Raw genomic sequence first — 23,417 nt, 5'->3', positions numbered from 1 at the left:
AGAATTCACAAGGGGGGTTGCCTGGGGGGCTCAGTCGGTTAAGCAGAGTGAAGCTTCTGCCTTTGGCCCGGGTCATGGTCCTGGGGTCCCGCGATCCCTGCATGGGCAGGGTCCCTGCTCCGCGGGGAGCCTGCTTGTCCCTCTCCTCTGCCGCCTGCACCTCTCTCGCTATCTCTGTTGCTATCTCTGTCTCTCAAATAAATAAATTCTTAAATAAAAAAGAATTAACAAAGGACATGTTCTGTTCACATTTCCGATGTGAGGCTTTTTGAATCGGAATAATACCAGCTACACTTACTGAGCCTGCTGGGCACAGGCTGGAGACGGTTATGACCATTTGTGTAGAAAGCAAGTGCCAGAAGGGAAAACTCGCCGAATGTCTGGGGACTGGTGAGCGGTCAGAGCCTCTGCTTTCAAAGCTCCTGTGTCTCCCCTGAAGCCTGCAGCTCCCCTCTTGTTCCCGTGCTTGTGGGCTACCTCACGCTAAAATGATTGGCTTAAGGGGTGCCTGGGGGGGTGCTCAGTCGGTTGGATGTCTGACTCTTGATCACAGCTCTGGGCCTAATCTCAGGGTCATGAGTTCAGGCCCTGCGTTGGGCTCCACACTGGGCATGTAGCCTACTTAAAACAAACAAACAAAAACTTGGCTTGACATGGAAATATTGTTGTCATGCCAGTTTTGAAAAATTCTCTGGGAGCGATTTCCACACACTTTACTTTAACCATTTCCAGGTTTTATCAGTCCCTTTTTGGACATCAACTCTTTGAGGATCAGAAGTCTTGGAAAAAATTAAGAACTAACCAGACTTCCTTTTTTAAACAAACACAAAAATTAAGTAACATTCATTTTCTCCTATGATAAGTAATATGTAGTCATTATAGGAAATTAGCAAATACAGAAAAGTAGAGAAAAATCAACCACAATTCTTTGCTCGGAAACAACCAACAGCCCTTCTGGATACTACCTCTCCATTTGACTTGCATGATGGACACCTTTTTCCCCAGAACTGGGCATGCTGTGCGTAGGTATTTTTCCACAGAACGTTACATATTCTCAGAAGAAACACTTAGATGTCTTAACAAACCTCTTCCTCTTTTCCTCAAAATACTTCTCTCCAGCTGGGAGTTCTTTTTTTTTTTGAGATTTTATTGATACATTTGAAAAATAGAGGGAGACAGAGCACGAGCAAGAGGGGAGAAGCAGGAGAGGGAGAAGCAGACTCCTTGCTGAGGACAGACTTGGATGGAACAGGACGGCCCAGGGTTTAACAGGACAGACCCAGATGGCCCTGGGGCTCCATTTCAGAACCCTGAGATCATGGCCTGAGCTGAAGGCAGATGCTTAACCCACTGAGCCACCCAGGTGTCCCAGCTGGGAGTTTTTAAAAGATCTGCTTCTCTTATGAGCTCTGTGCAGGGAGCCCTGATGGCCACAGAGGAAGTGCCAAGCCCCTAAGAGTTGACTGTTTTCCCTCAGAGGACAAACTGAAACATTTGGGGGACAGAATGATTTCGTGCCATTATATATGCTCTGAGAAATTCATAAAAGAGAAGTGAATTTGAACTAGCTTCGAATGGTATGTTCTATAGACTACATCCCGCCAGACAGAGGAATATGCAAAGTTCCAAGGGCTAGCTGAGCCCAGAAGAGTCCATTTCAGATTTATTTATTTATTTATTTAAGGATTTTACTTATTTATTTGAGAGAAAGAGAGCGCGCGAGAGAAAGCACGAGAGGGGGCAGAAGGAGCGGGAGAAGCAGGCTCCCCTCTGAGCAGAGAGCCCAATGCGGGGCTCGATCCCAGGACCCTGGGGCCATGACCTGAGCTGAAGGCAGACGCTTAACCGACTGAGCCACCCAGGTGCCCCTCAGTTTTAGATTTAGGATGAAATTCTCTTTCCATACATTTTCACCACCGTGTGTGCTGAGGGCAACATTCTGGTAACGCCGAATGAACCCTGATGAGGTGTGTCTGGTTGTGCTTTTCTCCTTGAACTGTGGCTCCGTATGCATGCGCAAGGATCACCTGTCATATGTATCCATTATAAGAATTGTTTTACTTTAAAATTTTTTTAAATGAAACCTCATTCTCCTTTTTCTTATTTTTTTCTCATTCATTCATATTGTACTTGTCTATTTTCTCAGATTTTGCACCAGTATTGTGGCTCAAGATTCCAGAGGCCACATTTACCACGGCCGGAATCTGGATTATCCTTTCGGAAATTTCTTACGCAAGTTGACCGTGGATGTGCAGTTCTTAAGGAACGGGCAGGTATGGTTCGCACGCTCTAAGCCTGAGCAGTCAGAGACCAGCCAAAGCTAGCAGTCGCTAGAACGGATGGTCTGCTGCCGAAGTGTGTTCCTGGCTTACAGTACAGAAAACATCCAAGTCCCGGAAAAGCAAAACCTCGGGAGGTTTATGTCCATTACGCTCCGGGAAAGAAGGGTCATTTACAGATTCGGAGCACCTGCTCGTTTCCTTATGGAAATCTCGGTCAGAATGTGACCAGTCATCCACGTCAGCTCTCCTCTGCTTTCCCGTGCTGAGGAAGCTTCTGGAATAGGGAGGGGCGGCATGGTGTCCTGGCTGGAAACCGCCGGCTTTGAGGTCCGACAGTCCTGGGTTTGAATTCTGCTTCTGTCCCTTGCTTCCTTTGAGAAGGTGGGAAATCCTTGAGACACGTTCTGCAGACTCCAGCCCAGAGAGGTTAATAATCACCTTATGAGGTAGTTGTAAAGGTTACGTGATCTATGCAAAGCACGGGGGAAGTGCCTGATCAGTTGTGGCCACGTAATGAACTGTCCTTCACTCTGTAAAGTCTGATGGGCCCACAGCACTCTCCTAAGTATGATCTTTAAAAAAATCTTCCTTAGATCATTTTATTTTCATCATAGAAATATAACCTAATATGTACTCTTTTCACATTTCTGTGTAAACATCTGGAGTTTAAACATGTAAATATGTACTGTTTTCTCATTTCTGTGTAAACATCTGGAGACAATCTTTTTTCTTTTAAAGATTTTATTTACTTATTTGACAGAGAGAGACACAGCGAGAGAGGGAACACAAGTTCAGTGAGTGGGAGAGAGAGAAGCAGGCTGCCCGAGGAGCAGAGAGCCTGATGTGGGGCTTGATCTCAGGGCCCTGAGATCATGACCTGAGCCAAAGGCAGACGCTTAACAACTGTGCCACGCAGGCGCCCCAGGAACAGTCTTAATCAGTGTTCACTGAGTACACAAAGCACGTTATTGCAAGGAAACAGTGTGCTAAAGCCAGATTTTGGCTTTGGTAGACACTGTTTAAGGACAAGGACGACATATCACATGTTCTTTGCATTTAGGAGTTGAGTCACAAATACTATAAACTCATTTATTAAACACTCACTTGGTCATCTGGTTTTACAAACAAAACTTTCTCTTATAAAAACTAAAATAAAACAGGGACGCCTGGGTGGCTCAGTTGGTTAAGCAGCTGCCTTCGGCTCAGGTCATGATCCCAGGGTTCTGGGATCGAGTCCCACATTAGGCTCCTTGCTCGGCGGGGAGCCTGCTTCTCCCTCTGCCTCTGCCTGCCTCTCTGTCTGCCTGTGCTCACTCGCTCTCTCTCCCTCTGTCTCTGCGAATAAATAAATAAAATCTTAAAAAAAAAACACTAAAATAATACATAAATACTTAAAACAAACATTTCTCATTTTTTCTGTTTCATTCCTTTACTTCACCACTGTTAACAATTTGGTTTATAGGGCGCCTCGGTGGCTCAGTCAGTTGGACGTCTGCCTTTGGCTCGGGTCATGATCCCAGGGTCCTGGGATGGAGTCCCGCATTGGGCTCCCTGCTCCATCTGGACCTGCTTCTCCCTCTGTCTCTCTCTCTCATGAATAAATAAAATCATAAAAAAAAAATTTTAATTTAGTTTATAGCTGAAGAATTACTTCAAAAATGGTTTTAAGTGGTAACAATGACAGAACATACATCCATACTAATTTCCAAAATTAGTAGGAAATTAGTAGGAAATCTGCTAAAATGTTAGCAGTTATTACTGGACAGTGGGACTATATTTTCACTGACTACTTTGTGCTTTTCTGCATTATCTACAATAAGCAAAAAATCTTTTAAGTGGACAGAGGAATAAATGCAGTTAAAAAAAATTATTTCAACAGTTCTCTCTAGAACTCACCTTGTTTTGTTTTGTTTTTTAAAGATTTTACTTATTAGAGAGAGAGAGAACAAGCAGTAGGCAGGGACAGAGGGCGAGAGAGAGAAGCAGACTTTCTGCTGAGCAGGAAGCCCGATGTGGGGCTCGATCCCGGGACCTGGATATCATGACCTGAGCAGAAGGCAGGCACTTAACCCACTGAGCCACCCAGGCACCCCTAGCCTCACCCTAACTCTTAATGCTTTGTTTGTTCCTCTGCGTCCTGGAGCGCCCGTGAGAGCTGGCCAGCAGGACAGCTTGACTCCTAGTGCTCAGGTTATCATTAGGAAATCTAGCAGTGGACACCAGAGTATTGTCTTTCCGCTGAGGGCTCACAGCCAAGAAATTGTTGTGCTAAGAACAGGTGATCCACAAAATAATTCATCTCTTATTCTCGAATATTGTTCATAATTTTTAAAGGATTTTACATATAATTCCTCCTTAGATGCTCACCGCAGGCACATTTGTGCCCTCTGAGGGGCACAGCTCAACATTTTCATCTGCACGTTCCCCGTGAGAGGCGGAGACCTCACCCGGAGAACGTTGTCCCAGCTCCCGGGGAGGAGACCCGGCAGAGGCAGGACCAGAGCCAGGCCTTTGGCCTCCTAGTAGCTTTCTCCCCGCCAAACTCTGACTAGGCTGTGATTTAGAGTCTCTTGCTGTAGCCAAGGGTCTGCTTATGTTAACTGACTTAGCAGGGACAACAGAAACATGGATGTTTAGAAACAAAGACAGGTTTTCAGAGCCGCAGGATAAAAGAGCTGGCAGATTATATCCCAGAATCATTTATAACTGGGTGTGATCAGACATCTTGGAAACTACAATGTGATTCTGCCTTTTAAACCTTAATTTGCTCTTTCCTTCAGGAGTAACCCTGATATGAGTGTCATGTGTCATTCGAAGAAAGTGACAGTATAATTACTTTTTTCCTTCATATAATTACATTTTGTAAAGGCTTTAGCAGCAAGGTAGAATTATGCCCATTTTACTGCCGTGAATGGAAGTGGGGAGAATTCAGAGAAAGCCCTCGAGGAGCTGGGTGAAGGTCACTCATAAAACTAGGGCCACTGCATTTTTTTCTTTGTAATTTCGCCACCTTAAATTATTTTTTACAACCAGATGAGGTAAAACTAAATGATCAAAAAGATTACAGACTTAAGATTCAGCTTTTTTTTTTTTTTCAAGACTTATTTATTTATTGGGGAGAGCATGAGGGGCAAGGAAGGGCAGAGAGAGAGAGACCACAGCAGCGGGGAGCGGCAGGCAGAGGAGGAAGCAGACTTTCTGCTGAGCAGGGAGCCCGGCCATGTGGGGCTCCATCCCAGGACTCTGGGACCATGACCTGAGCCAAAGGCTTAATCGACTAATCCAATAAGCTGCCCCTAAAATTTAGCTTTCAAAGGAAAAATGTTAACTCAGGCCCATTCGTTTCTCAAAATAAAAAGAACAGGCACATTCTCTCTTTAAACAATGAGATCTGGGATCTGCAGTAGCTGCTCCAGTGCAATTTTTCTCCTCGTGGTCCGATGTGGTCTCCTGCCATCGTGGTAGCTTGTTACCTTAGGCTGCAGTGGAAGTGTTCCCTGTAACTCACGGGATAACCACGAGGATGACATGAGAGATACATGTAAAATAGGGGTCTGGGTGGCTCAATTGGTTAAGTGCCTTCTGCTCAGGTCATGATCCCAGGGTCCAGGGGTGGAGTCTCGCAACGGGCTCCCTGCTCAGTGGGGAGCCTGCTGCCTCCTCTGCCTGCAGCTTTCCCTGCTGTGCTCTTTCTGTGAAATAAATAAGTAAAATCTTTTTTAAAATTTAAAATTTAAATATGATTATGACTGACAAACAGTCTCACTTCTTTCCTCTTACCCCATAGAGCTTACGAGATGCATGATTTAGGGGGTGCCTGGGTGGCTCCGTGGGCTAAGCCTCTGCCTTCCGCTCAGATCATGGTCTTAGGGTCCTGGGATGGAGCCCTGCATCGGGCTTTCTGCTCAGCAGGGAGCCTGCTTCTCCTCTCTCTCTGCCTGCCTCTCTGCCTACTTGTGATCTCCATCTGTCAAATAAATAAATAAAATCTTAAAAAAAAAAAAGATGCATGACTTATGATCAAGTCAACAGAAGATTTTAGTCGGAGCCCATCTGCTATTTTGAAGATGGATTTTCTTAATCTTTTGGGGTGCACGGTCCCCTTTGATGCAGCCGATGGTCCCATCTCAGGATATTTTATAATACTTAAAATAAAATGCATGGATTACAAAGAAAATCAGTTTTGTTGGAATACAGCCATTTCAATGTCATACTTTTTCTCAATACATTAAATGGTAAATTTTAGCTGTGCATCTAATAACTCCCATACTGACAGTTATGAATGGTATTTCAGGACATGTAATTACATGATGTCAAGGTAGATATGATAGCGTTATACATGTGAAACTATCTGCTCTGTCTGTGGCGGCAGAATCCTGGGCACTGCTGTGACTACAGGATTTGTCGAGTGTGTCTATTACGGAAGGAGTGACGTTTCAGTTAGAAATGGGTGAAAATAAAGATGTACCTTTTCTCTCCCATGCAAGATCAGAGACCTACGGATTTCTATCCATGGCACCCCCAGGTCAAACCTTTCAGAAGGCAATTTAGGAGTTTTTATTATGTTGGCACTTGTAAGGAAAAAACTCAATGAGGGGGACAAAGCAGACGACTTCCATGTGTGTTTGGCGCGAACAGCAAAGTGATGCGTGTCTCTCGGTTGCAGGTGGCCTTCACAGGAACCACGTTCCTCGGCTACGTAGGAGTGTGGACCGGCCAGAGTCCATACAAGTTTACAGTTTCTGGCGATGAACGAGGTAATCAGAGCAAACCCCTGAGCATTTTGGCTCCGTGCCTGGTCGGTTGTCCTCAGGTACTTCGTCGGGGGCCGCAGCTGAACATGCCGTCGGATCCCGGCTACACCACCAGCAGGGACCCCCGGCCTAGTGGGGGAGGGGGGCGGTGTGCCCCGAGCCGTGAAGATGATTTCAGGGGGTGTGAGTGCTACAGAGAGTGCAAAACGGGGCACCCGGGGGCTGTAGTCGCTTGATTTCAGCTCAGGTCACGGTCACAGGGGAGTGAGATCAAGCCCCGCGCTGGGCTCCACACTCAGTGGGGAGCCCGCTTCAGACTCCCTCTCCCTCGGCCCCTCCACCGTGCTCTGTCTCTCCCTCTCAAAGAAACAAGTCTTTAAAAAAAAAAAAAAAAAGAGGGAGAGAAAGCAAAACAGGAAGATGTGATGGAGAATGAAGGAGCGGGTGGGGCAGGTACTGCAGGTCACGTGATCCGGAGCCAGAAGCCGGGGGATCCTAGAAACAGAGCATTCCTGGCCGATTCTAGAAACAAAAGATGATGGTGTGGTTGTAGCACCGGGAACTGGCGTTACAGGCAGAGAGGAAGGCCGAGGCCGTGGTGAGGGTCAGGATGGGAGTTTGGATTTTCAATGTGATGGTGGAATGGAAGCCCTAGGAGGGCTTTAGGCCGGGAAGCGAATCACTCGGGCTACTCCCTAGAGATCAGTCATTGGGGGTGACATGGAAGCAGACGGTTAGGAAGCTGCCGTAGTCATGTAGAGGCTACATGATGGCATCCTCTGGGCGACAGCTATAAAGCCTTCCACAGCTTACTGGCACCTTCTGGTCACTTTTCTCAGGGGACCTTCATGACAGTCCTGTCAGACAGGCCAGGCTGGTCGTATTGACCCCACTGGGGAGGCAGAGGAGGAAGTGGAGGCTGTGGGGGATGGGTGTGTGTGTGTGTGTGTGGCAGCTGGCCTGTGGAAAGGTGGTTCTCAAACTGGTCCCCCAGGTCTGGTGGTTATACGACTCCGCCACCAGTCCCCAGGTCTCAGGGGACATCAGCTCCACAGAGCGTGGGAGACCCAGAGGTCCACAGACGCTGTCTCTGTCCTCAGGAACTGGCAGCTGAGCTAAGAAGAAAGTCATAAAGTTGAGTGTTGGTCGTTGGATGAACACGACCAACGTCATGTGGCCTGTTCCTTTGGTTAGGTCTGTTCTTACCTTTCTACATAAGGTTGGCGGGAGGACGCTGGCGGAGGATGTGCCAGTGTCCAGGGCTCCGCTCTGCATCCTAAGGGGTTCCTAGAGCATTTTCTCAAAGTCGGCAATGAATGAGACTGGTTCTCTCTCCTTTTTTGAAAAGATTTCTTTCTTTTAGAGAGAGAGAGAGAGCACGCATGCAGAGGGCAGGGGCAGAGGGAGAGAGAGAATCCTCAAGCAGACTTCGTGCTAAGTAATGAGCTGGACACGGGGCTGGGTCTCAAGACCCCAAGATCATGAGCTGAGCCAAAATCCAGAGTCGGCCGTGTCACCGACTGAGCCCTGTGGGTGCCCCACTGACTCTCAACCCGTGGTGCTCAGACCACAGACAACACTTACTAAGGTTTCACACAGAATGTCTGTCAACAAGTGTGTGTTTCCAGGCTGGGCTTTGTTTCCATCATTTTGTGACTCCAAGTGTTTAACAACGGATTAGTAGAACCTAAGGTACGAGCAATCTAGAAATAACTGAGTTCTGTGACGTGCACATTTAATGAAATACCGTCAGACCGCCTTTTTAATACTTATATTAGTGAAAACTAGTTCTATTTTAGTCTGCTACGAGGGAGTTAAAAATGCCTGAACCATAAGGAAAACAATTGCATGCTCCATGCAATCCGTACCCTCCCTAATACTCACCATCTTGTTCCCCCAACCTCCCACCCCCAGCCCCTTCAAGACCCTCAGGTTGTTTTTCAGAGTCCATAGTCTCTCATGGTTCACCTCCCCTTCCAATTTCCCTCAACTCCTTTCTCCTCTCCATCTCCCCATGTCCCCATGCTATTTGTTATGCTCCACAAATAAGTGAAACCATATGATAATTGACTCTCTCTGCTTGACTTATTTCACGCAGCATAATCTCTTCCAGTCCCGTCCATGTTGCTACAAAAGTTGGATATTCGTCCTTTCTGATGGAGGCATAATACTCCATAGTGTATATGGACCACATCTTCCTTATCCATTTGTCTGCTGAAGGGCATCTTGGTTCTTTCCACAGTTCGGTGACGGTGGCCATTGCTGCTATAAACATTGGGGTACAGATGGTCCTTCTTTTCACTACATCTGTATCTTTGGGGTAAATACCCAGGAGTGCAATTGCAGGGTCATAGGGAAGCTCTGTTTTTAATTTCTTAAGGAATTTCTTGAGGAATCTCCACACTGTTCACCAAAGTGGCTGCACCAACTTGCATTCCCACCAACAGTGTAAGAGGGTTCCCCTTTCTCCACATCCTCTCCAACACACGTTGTTTCCTGTGTGTTTTTAATTTTGGCCATTCTAATTGGTGTAAGGTGGTATCTTAATGTGGTTTTGATTTGAATCTCCTTGATGGCTAGTGATGATGAACATTTTTTCATGTGTCTGTTAGCCATTTGTATGTCTTCTTTGGAGAAGTGTCTTTCATGTCTTTTGCCCATTTTTTGACACGATTATCTGTTTTGTGTGTGAGTTTGAGGAGTTCTTTATAGTTCTTGTGTATCAGCCCTTTGTCTGCAGTGTCATTTGCGAATATTTTCTCCTATTCCGTGGGTTGCCTCTTTGTTTTGTTGACTGTTTCCTTTGCTGTGCAGAAGCTTTTGATCTTGATGAAGTCCCCAAAGTTCATTTTCGCTTTTGTTTCCTTTGCCTTTGGACACATATCTTGAAAAAAGTTGCTGTGGCCGATGTCAAAGAGGTTATTACCTGTGTTCTCCTCTAGGATTCTGATGGATTCCTGTCTCATGTTGAGGTCTTTTATCCATTTTGAGTTTATCTTTGTGTATGGTGTAAGAGGATGGTTGAGTTTCATTCTTCTACATATAGCTGCCCAGTTTTCCCAGCATCATTTATTTAAGAGACAGTTTTTTCCACTGGATATTTTTTCTTGCTTTGTCGAAGATTATTTGACCGTAGAGTTGAGAGTCCATATCTGGGCTCTCTACTCTGTTCCACTGGTCTATGTGTCTGTTTTTGTGCCAGTACCATGCTGTCTTGGTGATCACAGCTTTGTAGTAAAGCTTGAAATCGAGCAACGTGATGCCCCCAGTTTTGTTTTTCTTTTTCAACACTTCTGTAGCAATTTGGGGTCTCTTCTGATTCCACGCAAATTTTAGGATTGTTTGCTCCAGGTCTTTGAAAAATGCTGGTGGAATTTTGATCGGGATGGTATTGAAAGTATAGATTGCTCTAAGCAGTATAGACATTTTAACAATGTTTATTCTTCCGATCTATGATCATGGAATGGTCTTCCATCTTTTTGTCTTCTTCAGTTTCTTTCACGAGTGTTCTGTAGTTCCTTGAGTACAGACCCTTTACCTCTTTGGTTAGGTTTATTCCAAGGCATCTTATGGTTCTTGGTGCTATAGTAAATGGAATCGATTCTCTAATGTCCCATTCTGTATTCTCATTGTTAGTGTATAAGAAAGCCACTGATTTCTGTACATTGACTTTGTATCCTGCCACGTTACTGAATTGCTGTATGAGTTCTAGTAGTTTGGGGGTGGAGCCTTTTTGGGTTTTCCATAGAAAGTGTCATGTCATCTGTGAAGAGAGAGAGTTGGACTTCTTCATTGCCAATTGAGCACCTTTTATTTCTCTGTCTTGTCTGATTGCTGTTGCTAGGACTTCTCGCACAATGTTGAATAATAGTGTCTTTTCCCTCTTCTTGCCCTCACTCGGCCTCCACCCAAACCTGTTCCTCTCCTGGTTTTCCGTGTCTCAGGATATGATACTTCTTTCTGCTGCACTGATCGTACCAGGAGAATCTTCTGACCCCTCATTCCCGGGTCTTAGCGCCGCTGCCCAAACTGGACTGTCTCTTCCAAGGCCCTGGAAATGTGTGTGTACATTGGTTTCTACGGCTGCCATGAAATTTGAGCTTTATCTTTGGAAACCGGACCACCAACGCTTCTCTCCCGTCGGCTTGTACTCTGGGAAAGAAATAAGATGGATGGCGTTTTAAAACGTGGCACTTGGGCAACAGTTTGTGCTTATACATATTGTTTCTTCCTCAACTCGCAGACAAAGGCTGGTGGTGGGAGAACGCGATCGCCGCTCTCTTGCAGAGACACTACCCGGTCAGCTGGCTTATCCGCGCTGTGAGTACTCGCACTCTGAGCTCCCCACCCTCGCTCCGTCTTCCCTGCGGTCGTGGTGTAGCGCTCTATGTCATCTAATGACTTTCACATTGACATTCAACAACTTTTCCATAAACAACATTTACTTCAGGTTAGAAGTTCCTTGAAAGGATGGGCATCGACGGGTTTGCCGAATGCACAGTGATAAGAAGCGTCGAAGAAAACAGCTGGACACTAGTTAGAGTAGTCGTTACAGAGTATAAATTCCCGGTTATAAACTAAGTCGCAGGCATGTCATGTACGGCATGGTGATTACAGTTAATAATACTGTATCGCGTAAGTGAAAGTTGTTAAGAGTAGATCTTTTCTTTTTTTTTTAGAAAGAATCCATTTTGACTTGGGTAGGCATCCCGATTCTTTTTTTTTTTTTAAAGATTTTATTTATTTATTTGACAGAGAGAGATCACAAGTAGGCAGAGAGGCAGGCAGAGAGAGAGGAAGGGAAGCAGGCTCCCTGCTGAGCAGAGAGCCCGATGTGGGACTCGATCCCAGGACCCTGAGATCATGACCCGAGCCGAAGGCAGTGGTTTAACACACTGAGCCACCCAGGCGCCCCTTAAGAGTAGATCTTAAAAGTTCTCATGCAAGAAAAAGAAATTTTTGTAACTCCAGATGGGGACGGATGTTCACTAGACTTACGGTGGTGATCATTGTGCAGTATATGTGAATATTGAATCATTATATTGTACGCCTGAAATAATATAATGTTACGTGTCAGTTATACCTCAATAGAAAGAAAAGTCAGTGGTAGAGACAGATTTTAGTCGGTGCCGTGCTGTTGTAGTTTGGAATAGTGCCCAGGTGGACAGACTCAACTTTGATTTGTACAGAGGTGACCGGTGTTTTAAAGGGAGAAGGTAGAAATAGAGAAGGATGTGGACAGGGGCGCAGCAGAGCTGGAGGAGTGAAAAATTACGGAAAGTGGACAAGAGGGCTTGTCCATGTAAAGCCTCGCTGGGTTGCTAACTGGCGCTCATCAAAGTTAGCCTCCTGCCCTCCTGCAGAGACCAGAAAACAGGGGCCCTATCTTTTGTTTTTTAATTTTAAACTTATATCTAAAAATGTATTCATTGAACAAAATAAAATCAAATACGCATATAAAACTTTGTACTATCAGATGTACAAATGTTTTGGGGATCAAAATAAATGTTTTATGAAAGTCACTCTAAAATGACAGGATTCTCTGATGAGTAGTTTTTCAAACGAAATACTTCCCTATACTTCATTTTATTCATCCTGAGACGTGTACTCCATAACCCCGTCATCTGTTTCACCCGTCACCCGCCCACCTCCGCTCTGGTGATCGTTACTTCTCTACAGCCAAGAGTCTGTTTCTTGCTCTCTCTCTCTCTCTGTCTCTCTCTCTTTCCCCTTTGCTCATTTGTTTTGTTGCTTAAATGCTACATGAGTGAGTGAGTTCATAGGGTATGTGTCTTTCTCTGATTTCTTTTGTTTAGCATAAAACTCTCTAGCTCTATCCATGTTGTTGCAAATGGCAAGATTTCATTTTTGATGGCTGAGTAATATTCCTCTGTGTGTGTGTGTGTGTGTGTGTGTGTGTGTGTGTGTGTGTGGCTGTGTGTACCACATCCTTATCCATTCATCCTTCAATCTGTCAAGGGACAAGTGGGCTGCTTTCATAATTTGGTTATTGTAAATAATGCTGCAATAAACTTAAGGGTGCATAGATCTTTTCAAGTTAGTGTTTCTGTATCTGGTGGTGGAATTACTGGATAGTAGGGTAGTTCTATTTTTAACTTTTTGAGGAAGCCTTATACCATTTTCCACCATAGCTGCCCTGGTATACGCTCCCACCAGCCCTGCCCTGGGGTGTACTCCCAACAGCACTGCAAAGTGCTTCCTTTTCCCCACATCCTCGCCAATACTTGTTTGTTCTTGTATTTCTGACGTAACCTTTCTGGTAGGTGTGAGGGGATACCTCACTAAGGCTGGCGGGACAAGCAGTCAATTCTTCCCGCAGCCTTATTTTCTCAGGCAGGGGCGAGGAAGGGGCCAAGGTCACCTTAGGGCTGTAGCCTGGAGCTATTAGAAACTGTTGTTTGTTCAAGTCTATAGGCCAAGGTTAAGGCCTTATCAAGCAAGACTGCTCAGAGGAGCCTAGCCAAAGTTTGGTCAAGGAGGGAATCTTTGTTAGAGGCTACAGTATTAGGCTACTATAGCTTCCTAATCTTGATCACTGGTTGAGATAAGAGTTAACTGTAAGCTTTTCAGCAGATAAAAATGTACCCTTCTTTTAGAATCTGCATTTGCAAAGATCAGTATTTAGCAAAACAAAGGCATTAGAAAGTAGTTCTGCACACAACAAAAAGAAAGTTTGCTTTAGTGACCTCTTGGACAGTAGAGTTCAGGCCACATACAAATTGTAATTTGAGGACATTTTGTGCAAGGATCTGGCCCTCCCCAGCTTTAGCCTTTTTGGCTTTTCTTAGCCTTGCTTTAAATGATCTTAGTCCCTCTGGACCCGGACGTCTCCTCAACTTCCTACCTGGGTACTTCCTAAAGATCTTAACAAACTGTGTACCCTTCATAGAGAGAGGAGGAAGCAGGCTCCCCGCTGAGCAGAGAGCCCAACACGGGGCTGGATCCCAGGACCCTGAGATCATGACCTGAGCCGAAGGCAGAGGCTTCAACCCACTGAGCCACCCAGGCGCCCCCCTTTCATACCTTTTTAAGATGACCTCTAAAACTTTTCATCATAAGATGCGAAAAAAATGCAGAGTATTGCAAATGTTGCCATTTAAAAATAAAACTAGAATTTAAATCTAACTGGTAGAATCTAAATACCAAAATGATTTTTAAATGTTTTAGGTAAAATTTACCTACAGTGACATGCACAGATCTTAATGGTTTAGTTCCGTGTCTTGAAAGTCGTACACACTCATTTATCCACCCACATAGGCACCAATAAAACAAGACACAGAGCATTTCCAAGTCCCTGGAAATTTCTTCCAGTTCCCTTCTCAGCAATGCCTCACCGCCTCTGACACCCTCCTCCAGTGAGACCACTCTGACCTCTGTCACCACAGACAAGTTTGCCTGTTCTAGAGTATGTATAAGAGAAATCATAGAGCGCAGACTGTCTCACACTCTGCCGGATACTTCTCTAATTCATCCATGTTCTTTGTATCCCTTGCTCATTCATTTTTATTACTGAAGAATATTCAGTTGTATGGCTATGCCACGATTCATTCATTTTCCCATTGGTAGACATTGGACTGTTTCCAGTCTTGGCTGTTGTGAATAAGCCTGCGATAGAATTCCCGGTACAAGGCTTCTAGTCAACATGCTTGCCCATTTCAGTTGAGTAAGTGCTTAAGAGCGGGATTGCTGTGTCATAAGGTCGGTGTATATATATAAATTTTTTTTTTAAGATTTTATTATTTATTTTTAGAGAGGGAGAGCACACGCACAAGCAGGGGGAGGAGCAGAGGTGGGGGAGAGGGAGAAGCAGACTCACCACTGAGCGAGGAGCCCAGTGTGGGGCTCGATCCCAGGACTCTGAGATCATGATCTGAGCTGAAGGCAGTTGCTTAAACAAGTGAGCCACCCAGGCACCCCAAGGTTGCCGTTTTTGTAATTGAGGTATAAAGCTGTGCCATTCATGTGTCATACCATTCATCTATTTAGAGTACAACTCCCCAGCTTTTAGTACAGTCAGAGTGGTGCAACCATCTCTACAATCAATTTCAGAACATTTTCATTCCCCTGGAAAGAAATCCCGAACCCACGAGCAGTCACGGCCCATCTCCATAATCTCCCCAGCCAGACAGATAAGGTGCTTGTCCTACCCTGACTCTGCCACCCAAAGGAAGCAAGTCACCACCACCTTGGGATTTCTTCCTCACGTTCTTTGGCTTTTTTCTCACCGGATTCTGCTGGAGGCAGTGAATTCTTTGATAGTTGTCGGGGGCTGGTGTCGGCGACATAAAACAGTGTTCCTGACTCCTCTTGCCTCCCTTTATAATTTTGCTGAGTTCAGAACAAACCACTTCAGTCCTAAATACCTCACCCCTCACGGTCCTATGTGTATGGGAGGGGAAGGTCCCAAAGCCCTGCCCCGGGGTGGATGGTTTATGGCGCCAAATGAGGGCACCTTTGCAGACGCTAATATTTTTGAATTGTGCTTTTGCTTGACTTTACCATGCCCCCTGACACTGTGCCCGGCAGTATTCGGATGGGTGAGCAGAAAACGTCCTTTCCAAGAGCGGTTGTGAAGACACAGCAGGAAGGGCGGGCTCTTCTGCAGATGAGCTTGAGCGAGGCAGGGAGCCTCTTACCTGCCCACGAGACAGTCCTTGGGAAGCCTTCACGAATCCCGGGGGGTTCTGAACCCCCTGCTCACTGCTCTGATGTCGCGTGCTGTCTTCCATCTCCAACCTTTGCCAGACTATTCCCCTGAGCCAGAACTGTCTTCCCCACCCCCACGCCCAGCCCCACAACCACGACTTGGACCAGCCTCACTTCCCTTTGTCCCTTTGGCTTCAGCTTGTGCAATACCTCCTGGGCTGCTTCCTAAATGCCTTGGATGACGTTGGGTCCCCTGCTATGACTTTTCCAGCAACTGCTTCTCCCATGTTGACACCCTGTACACTGTGTCACCACTGCCCGTTGACTTTCCTGTCACTCTTGGAAATCTGGAGTGAACAAGGTTAGGTCAGTCGTAGTCACTGTTCTGCCCCCACGCCAGCACAGTGCCCAGCACGTGGAAGGTATTTAGAAAGGACTTGTTGAATGATCAAAGGACCGAGGACACGGGGGCAGTCCTGGGTGAAGGTGACCTGCCTAGAAAGCGTGTGGCGCAAGGTTGGTGAACCGGGCCTTGAACTTGTCAACAGTTCATTCCTTTTGTGAGAAAAGTCCCGCTGCTGTCAGCTCCCTACGGAGCCCTCATGAGAGGAGGTTGAAGTCGAGCAATTCAAGGTGGTAGCCATGGCTGAATGTATCAGGAGAGTGTGCTCCGGTCCGTTTGTCTGTCCGCTGGCATGGACCGCTGCCACGGGAGACGAGGCTGATGCAGGCGTGTCTTCTCGTTCAGACCCTGAGTGAGTCGGAAAACTTCGAAGAAGCTGTGGTTAAACTGGCTAAGACACCTCTGATCGCTGATGTCTATTATATCGTCGGGGGCACGTCCCCGCGGGAGGGAGTGGTCATCACGAGGAACAGAAACGGCCCAGCAGACATTTGGCCTCTGGATCCTTTAAATGGAGCGTGAGTAGAATGAAAACCCTGGCCATTATGTATCGATCATGTTTTTCAACTAGTGAAACTAGAGGTATTTTTTCGTTTTCGTAACTTGTTCTCCTTTGGCTGCGTGCCGAATGACCTTGGGTAAGACGAGGTGTTGCGCTCTGTTGCAGGTGGTTCCGGGTTGAGACAAATTACGACCACTGGAAGCCAGTACCCAGGCAGGACGACCGGAGGTAGGCCTCTGTACACTTTCGGGTTCCCAGTGTTTCCTCGGGGTCGGGAGAACAGGCCCTTTATAGGACGAGAACTGGAGAGGACTACAGGCGCTGTCCCTCCCAGAAAATGTACCTGGGTGCCCTCACCCAAGGCTTGGCCAGACTGGAAGAGTGTGGGGAGGGCTTCTCGGCAGCTGGCTATTGGAAGGGAAGGTTGGCCCTGGCCTCAGGGTCAGAAGGCCTGTAGCCACCACTGGCTCTGCTAGTGACTCCCTGGGCGGCTCCCTGGGCCTCTGTTTACTAAGCTGTAAAAGAAAAGGGTAGAATAAGAATCAAAGTTTTCCATGGAATTAAGACTTGTTTGGAAGGAAAACATTTGCTTTAAATAAATAAATAAATAGATAGATAAACCAGTTAGGGGCTTTCTTTGGTCCTTCTAAATTTTTTTTTTTTTAAGATTTTATCTATTTATTTGACACAGAGAGCACAAGCAGGGGGAGCAGCACAGAGACAGGGGGAAGCAGGCTTCCCATAGAGCAGGGAGTCTGGCACAGGGCTGGATCCCAGGACCCCAAGATCATGACCTGAGCTGAAGGCAGACGCTTCACCGACTGAGCCCCCCAGGGACCCCTGGGCCTTTTAATTTTAAACATTTTATAAATCTGTGCATCCCCAAACAACAGGCAGTTAGGTATTTCTTCCTGGCTTAACTGCCCCACATGTTTAATGGCAACTGTTTAATTTCGTAGCAATACATTTTCACCTTCCCAGCTTCCCCGTGTGCCCACGGGCCTGACTGATGAATTAATTTTACCGCGGTGGTCTGAGACTAGGCAAGAAGCAGGTTTGGGGGCCAGGATCTGCTTTGGTGAAAGGGAGGTAAGGCAGCAGCTGGGCCTTGTCCTGGGAGCCTCAGGGTGAGAGCTGGTGGCCTTCAGGGTTTCCTCTGACCCTTCTCCTTACAGAACGCCTGCCATCAAAGCCCTCAATGCCACTGGCCAGGCCAACCTCAGCCTGGAGAAGCTCTTCCAGGTAACTTACCAAGCCGTGATGGTCTCCTCTTACCCAGGATGTTTGCTGTCTTTGTTAACAGTGATTGAAAAAAGAAGAAGAAGAAGAATGTGAAATCTCTGAAATCAAGCAAATGTGGTCGATGACAGTGTCGGCATCAGAGTTTCACCTGGTTGAAAACCTTCTTAAGAGTTTATTTATTTAGGGACGCCTGCGTGGCTCAGTTGGTTGAGCAGCTGCCTTTGGCTCAGGTCACGATCCCAGCGTCCTGGGATCGAGTCCCGCATCAGGCTCCTTGCTTGCTCTGCAGGGAGCCTGCTTCTGACTCTGCCTGCCACTCTGTCTGCCTGTGCTCGCGCTCTCTCTCTGACAAATAAATAAAATCTTAAAATCTTAAAAAAAAAAAGAGTTTATTTATTTAGACAGACCGCGGGAGAGGGAACACAAGCAAGGGGAACAGGAGAGGGAGAAGCAGGCTTCCCGCTGAGCAGGGAGTCTGATACGGGACTCGATCCCAGGATGCTGGCATCAGGACCCAAGCTAAAGGCAGACGCCCAACAACCGAGCCACCCAGGCGGCCCATGAAAAACCTTTTAAAGAGTCCAATGACAATTTGGCATAAAAGATTTTTTTAAAGTTTGCCTTTTGTGACAAACGGAAGTCTAAAATGAGAATTACCTTCTTTTTAGGGATTCTCAACTAATGATTTGATAATTACATTTGTTTTTATGTGGTCCGCTTCATTTAACTCATTAAAAATTAAAATTCTATTTATAGAATCCTTCAGACTTAACCTAAAGGTCACCAGGACCCATAAGTTAGTGGGAAAGGAAAGTCAAACAGAATGTATAACTAAATTTTTTTTACAAGTCTGATGACATTTTGTGAACTGGTTTCAGTGTAGGTCAAAGTATCCCTCTTCACCTCGGTTTTTCTGCCTGTTAGAGACACAGTTGGGTAGATGTTCACTGTTTAAAAGGAGAAAGGATTCAAAAGTCTGTAACTCTGTCCCCCCAAGACCCGCAGGAGTGTTAGGTAGTTTTATGCTTCCCATAGATTTACCTTTTAATATTTCTTCTACCTCTTAATAGTCTTTGTAATATGATTTTTTTTCCTTTGCAGGTTTTGTCAGTGTTTCCGGTTTATAACAAGTAAGTGACATGTTAGACGCATCTGTTCACACATCACCCCAGAAGGGGGGACTCAACTCCCATACTCTGGCTCAGCGGGGTTCTGGGTGCCTCTCGGTCGGGCTTTCCAGGTGCTGTGGGTACAGCAGTGAACCAGGCCGAGTCCCTGCTCTCACGGGGCTAGCGTTCTGCCGGCGGGAGTAGGGAGGAGGCTGGGAGAGGCAGAGAAACATACCATGAGTCATGTGAGAAGCCCATGAAGAAGAACAAAGCTAAGGAGGCTAGAGTGATCCAGAAGGAGCAGGGCCGTGATGTGTTCATCCTAAATCAGTCCTGCATGGGGGCCGCCAGCCCTGGTTTGGAGCACTTTAATCCCACTGTTACAACCAAACTTTAGACACCCTTGGCCTCCCTGTAACTTGCTGGGCCGTTCTGCTGCCCCTGTGCTCCACGCACAGATGATTCAGCATCGAAGCTGCTGTTTCTTTTTTGGCCTGAATCCTTGACAGGAGCATTCTGTGGGCAGTGGCTTCTCGGGTGCAGCCCACATCGTCCTCTGGGGGGAAGCTCTTAATGAAACCTAAGTGGCAGCCGCAAGACTTGGACAGGAAACTCTGAAGGTCCCTGTCACCAGAAGAACCAGGCTGACTAGACCAGCAGCTCCTCCTTGTCCCCTCCAGGTGGTGCTTCATGGCCTGGGCACCTAGGGTTAGCTCCTTGGGGGTGCAGACACCTTCTCTTGCTTCGGGAGTGGGGCTTGGTTTAATAATATGAAAGAGGAAGCATCTGCAAGTCAAAGCCGTTTTATCTCCTCCTTTTACTCAGTAAATGCCCAAACCCAGCATTTCCTACCTCTTTGTTCTCACATCTGCTTTCTCTAACACACGAATACAAAACGGTCCTCTCAGGAAACAGCCTAATACCAACAAAATCTGTACAGCAATTTTTAGTTTCAAATACCCAAATGATTTTTTTTTCTTTGAAATGATCGTCTCTTGCACAAACACAACATAGTTTTCCTGATGGGCTCTGGAAAAACTTCCATATATAAGTACTTTAAGATTCCTTAGCTGTTATAACATTTTCAGAACTGGCAGTGGTCTTTCATTTTGTACTATAATAGGAATATATCTTCAAATTGTCCCTTTGAAAGTTTTTTCTGTAAGTGTGGCCTGATAAAAAGATGAACACTAAAAAGTTTATTCTATAAACAATATTCTAAGAGCGATACAGAAAAACAAATCAGACAGTACTTTGCCACTCTAACAAAGGAGCTGTGTGGGTAACGAATGATACCCAGTGCTCTGCGGGGTAGGGGGAACCCAAAAAACAAATGAAAGACCCCCCTCAGTTGTAGCATTTATTGACTTGCGTGTTGTAAACACTCCCAGCGGAGCCTATTTGAACCTCCTGACTGACTGGTTTCTGCACTTCTTGCGTGTGTGCCAGTCAGCTCTCCCCAGCCTGTGGCAGCCAGCCGCACCGCAGGGTCCTGGGGTCCAGCCCCGCCAGCCGCGCCACACAACGGACTCCATCCTTTTCAGTAAGGCACAGTTTTGCCCTTCTAATATTCGTTTTAAAGAGAAGGGTGTTCTTTTCTGTGTGTTCTTATAGTTTAAAAATAATTTTTTAAATGATGATATCTTTTTTCTAAAAATTAGCATTCAAATTAAAGAGTTGTTATATATTTTTTTTAAGATTTCATGTATCTGAGAGAGAGAAAGCACGAGCAGAGCAAAGGCGCAGAGGGAGAGGGAGAAGCAGACTCCCCGTGGTGGAGCAGGGGGCCCGCAGGGCTTGAGCCCAGGACCCTGAGATCTTGACCTGAGCCAAAGACAGATACTTGACTGACTAAGCCACCCAGATACCCCAATAGTTGTTATATTTTTTAAAGCATTGCCTATGCTGTCAACAGCCCTTATAATTCTAAATAGGTACACCATGGCCAATGAGATATATTGTATAGAGTTAAGCATTTTCCAGTTTTTACTTTTTCTTCTATTAAAACTCTGAAATAAACATATTTGTACATCACCCCCCCCACACACACACACACACGCGCGCCCTGCTTTTGGATTATTTTCCCTGGCTGAATTCCCAGAAGCAGGGTAACTGAGTTAAAGGCTATGACTGTTTAAATGGCATAGGAAATGTTTTGTTGAAATAGAAATTATAAATAGTTAACCAAGTAATATTTTTCTCCTTGTGTAATTGAAAACCCAGGAGGAGCTGCAATTATTTTTTTAAAGACTTATTTATTTATATTAGAGAGAAGAGTGCATGAGTGGTGGTGGGGGTGTGGGGGTGTGGGGGTGTTGCAGAAGGAGAGGCAGAGAGGGGAAGCAGACTCCCTGCGGAGCGGGGCTGGACCCCACGACCCTGGGATCTGGACCTGAGCTGAAGGCAGGAGCCCCCCCGCCCCGCTCAACCGACTGAGGCACCTGGGTGTCCTGAAGAACCGCATTTAAAGGATGTTCACCACCGAGCCAGAATCAACACGGATTCCGGACTGTCGGGCCCTTTCCTTGCAAGGAAGGCCCTTCGTGGTGCCAAGGTCACGGAAAGAAATCGCAACACAAACCGCTCAATGCTGCCCCCTTGTGTCCTGCTGTAAACTTGCACCCACCTGCGGTGGAATCCAACCTCTGATGAGTCTCTAAGCGGAGAGAATGCTAACATAGGGATGATGAGTCTCTAAGCGGAGAGAATGCTAACACAGCGCTGGAGCATGGAATGATGGCCCAAGTGAAGAACGGCTGAAGTCCTTCAGGGGATCTCCATTACCCTTGGGCGAGCTCTGCGTGTACTTACGGTGCTGTCTTCAGCCCAGTGTGCAATTTGGGCCCCGGTTTCCTCCTAATTTTCAACAACCCACCTCTCCCCCATTGCCACAGTGTGAAACCCCGAGGAGTCCTAGAATTTTAAATTTGAACGTGGCCTTCCCCAGTGTTGTCAAAATAGAAAGGAGGGACCCTGTGCGATCGCTTGAATTATAAATGTTAAACATTCTGACGTACATAGGCTTCTGTTTGTGTTATTTTCTAGGTCCCAAGGGTTAGGTTGTTGGTTTATTTTGTTTTGTTTTTCCTCTTTGGAATATTAGAGACAATGGCTTGCACATAAAAATCTCTCTCTCTGTTCTCAGCTACACAGTTTATACGACAGTCATGAGCGCTGCCAGCCCGGAGAGGTACATGACGAGGATCAGAAACCTGGGTTAAATGTACGTAAGTGAAGAGCGGGTTCAACCGCGCCATGAAAGTTGTGCTCGTCCGTTGTGTGTTCGTTTGGGCACGTCGGTGGGTGTGGGCTGGTGTTTCCCAGAGAAGACGGGAACATCTTTAACAGCGACACGTACAGAATATCTTCTGAGACACATCTGGCAAACAGTTGTCACCGGTACCAGGTTAATGTCACTATGAGGGACTTCTCTTGAATGTGTTGGTACAAGAGCTCATCTCGTGCCCAGGGCCCGTGGTCCCTTATTCGGACCTGCTCTCAGGGCGAGGTGTTACGTCTTCACGGACACAGAAGGGGACATAATTGGGAAGACTTGCCTGTCCCCAGAATAATAGTGAGGTGGGCCCAGCTCCTTTGCAACCTGAGAAGACGGACAAGGAAGGCAGGGGACAGCTGTAGGATTGATTTCAGGCGTGGGTGAGCCCATCGGCGAGGGAAGGGCATGAGGAAAAAGCAGGCGTCCTCTTTGCTGTGCCTGAAACCAAACCGAGGCGGTTTTCCCTAGAGCTGGGGTCTTCTGGAAAAGTGTCAGATGTTTGGGTCATTTGCTCATCGTGATGGTGTTACGAATCGGTGTTTGAATTAAGCCCATTCCTTTTTCTACCCTTACAGATGATTCCTTAAAAATGAAGTTCCGGAAGAGCTGTGCTTTAAAAAACAAAACAAAGCGGGAGGATTGAATCATTTTAGGGACGACGCAGGTTCCTTCCTCATTAAGCTGTTGGGGCGTGGGAAGCGAGGGCAGGAGGACGACCGCGGGCGCGTGGGGGGTGGGGCGCCTGCGTGCGCTCCCTTCCTCGCTTGCCTGGACCCGCTCTAAATGCTGTCTCTGCCGACTCCAGCAACTCAAAGGTAATCGGTCGCAGAGGTCAAGCCGCTTCTCCCCGCAACATGTAGCAATGTTGTCCGACCTCAGCTGATGGAGAAACGAGCTGGCCAGGCCTCTTTGTTCATTATGCAGTGCTTCTGGAAGAGTCTGCGAGAAAAAGGTCCTTCTGGGAAGTGGAGAACTGTAGCTTGGATAGAGGCTGTCTGAGTGTCTGTTAGTCTGAGCTTTGCTCCTGGGTTTCCCTGGGGTGGGATTCTCACTTTGCAGAATGTGTCTAACGTTTCTTTGTCAAAACCAATGGGCCTCGTTTTTCTAAATAGCTATTTTCTTACTGCTTTTTGAAAACAATGTAAGATGTCGGGAGGGTGAATAAACACTTTTCCAAGACA

The 23,417-nt window shown here is 46.5% G+C and overlaps 1 protein-coding gene across 1 annotated transcript in view; it reads left to right on the top strand.

Moving 5' to 3' along the window:
- Positions 1 to 23,417, top strand: part of NAAA (N-acylethanolamine acid amidase) — a 25,770-nt gene extending 2,353 nt beyond the window's left edge. The window contains exons 3-11 of the mRNA XM_032334609.1: positions 2,147 to 2,273; positions 6,949 to 7,039; positions 11,280 to 11,356; positions 16,452 to 16,624; positions 16,774 to 16,836; positions 17,784 to 17,850; positions 18,952 to 18,980; positions 22,105 to 22,186; positions 22,812 to 23,417. Coding sequence (XP_032190500.1) covers positions 2,147 to 2,273; positions 6,949 to 7,039; positions 11,280 to 11,356; positions 16,452 to 16,624; positions 16,774 to 16,836; positions 17,784 to 17,850; positions 18,952 to 18,980; positions 22,105 to 22,180 — 703 coding nt within the window. The 3' untranslated portion in view covers positions 22,181 to 22,186; positions 22,812 to 23,417. The remainder of the gene's footprint in view (positions 1 to 2,146; positions 2,274 to 6,948; positions 7,040 to 11,279; positions 11,357 to 16,451; positions 16,625 to 16,773; positions 16,837 to 17,783; positions 17,851 to 18,951; positions 18,981 to 22,104; positions 22,187 to 22,811) is intronic.

Source organism: Mustela erminea, chromosome 2 (assembly GCF_009829155.1).
Source record: "Mustela erminea isolate mMusErm1 chromosome 2, mMusErm1.Pri, whole genome shotgun sequence".
NCBI lineage: Eukaryota > Metazoa > Chordata > Mammalia > Carnivora > Mustelidae > Mustela > Mustela erminea.
This window is presented reverse-complemented; position numbering and strand designations above follow the sequence as displayed.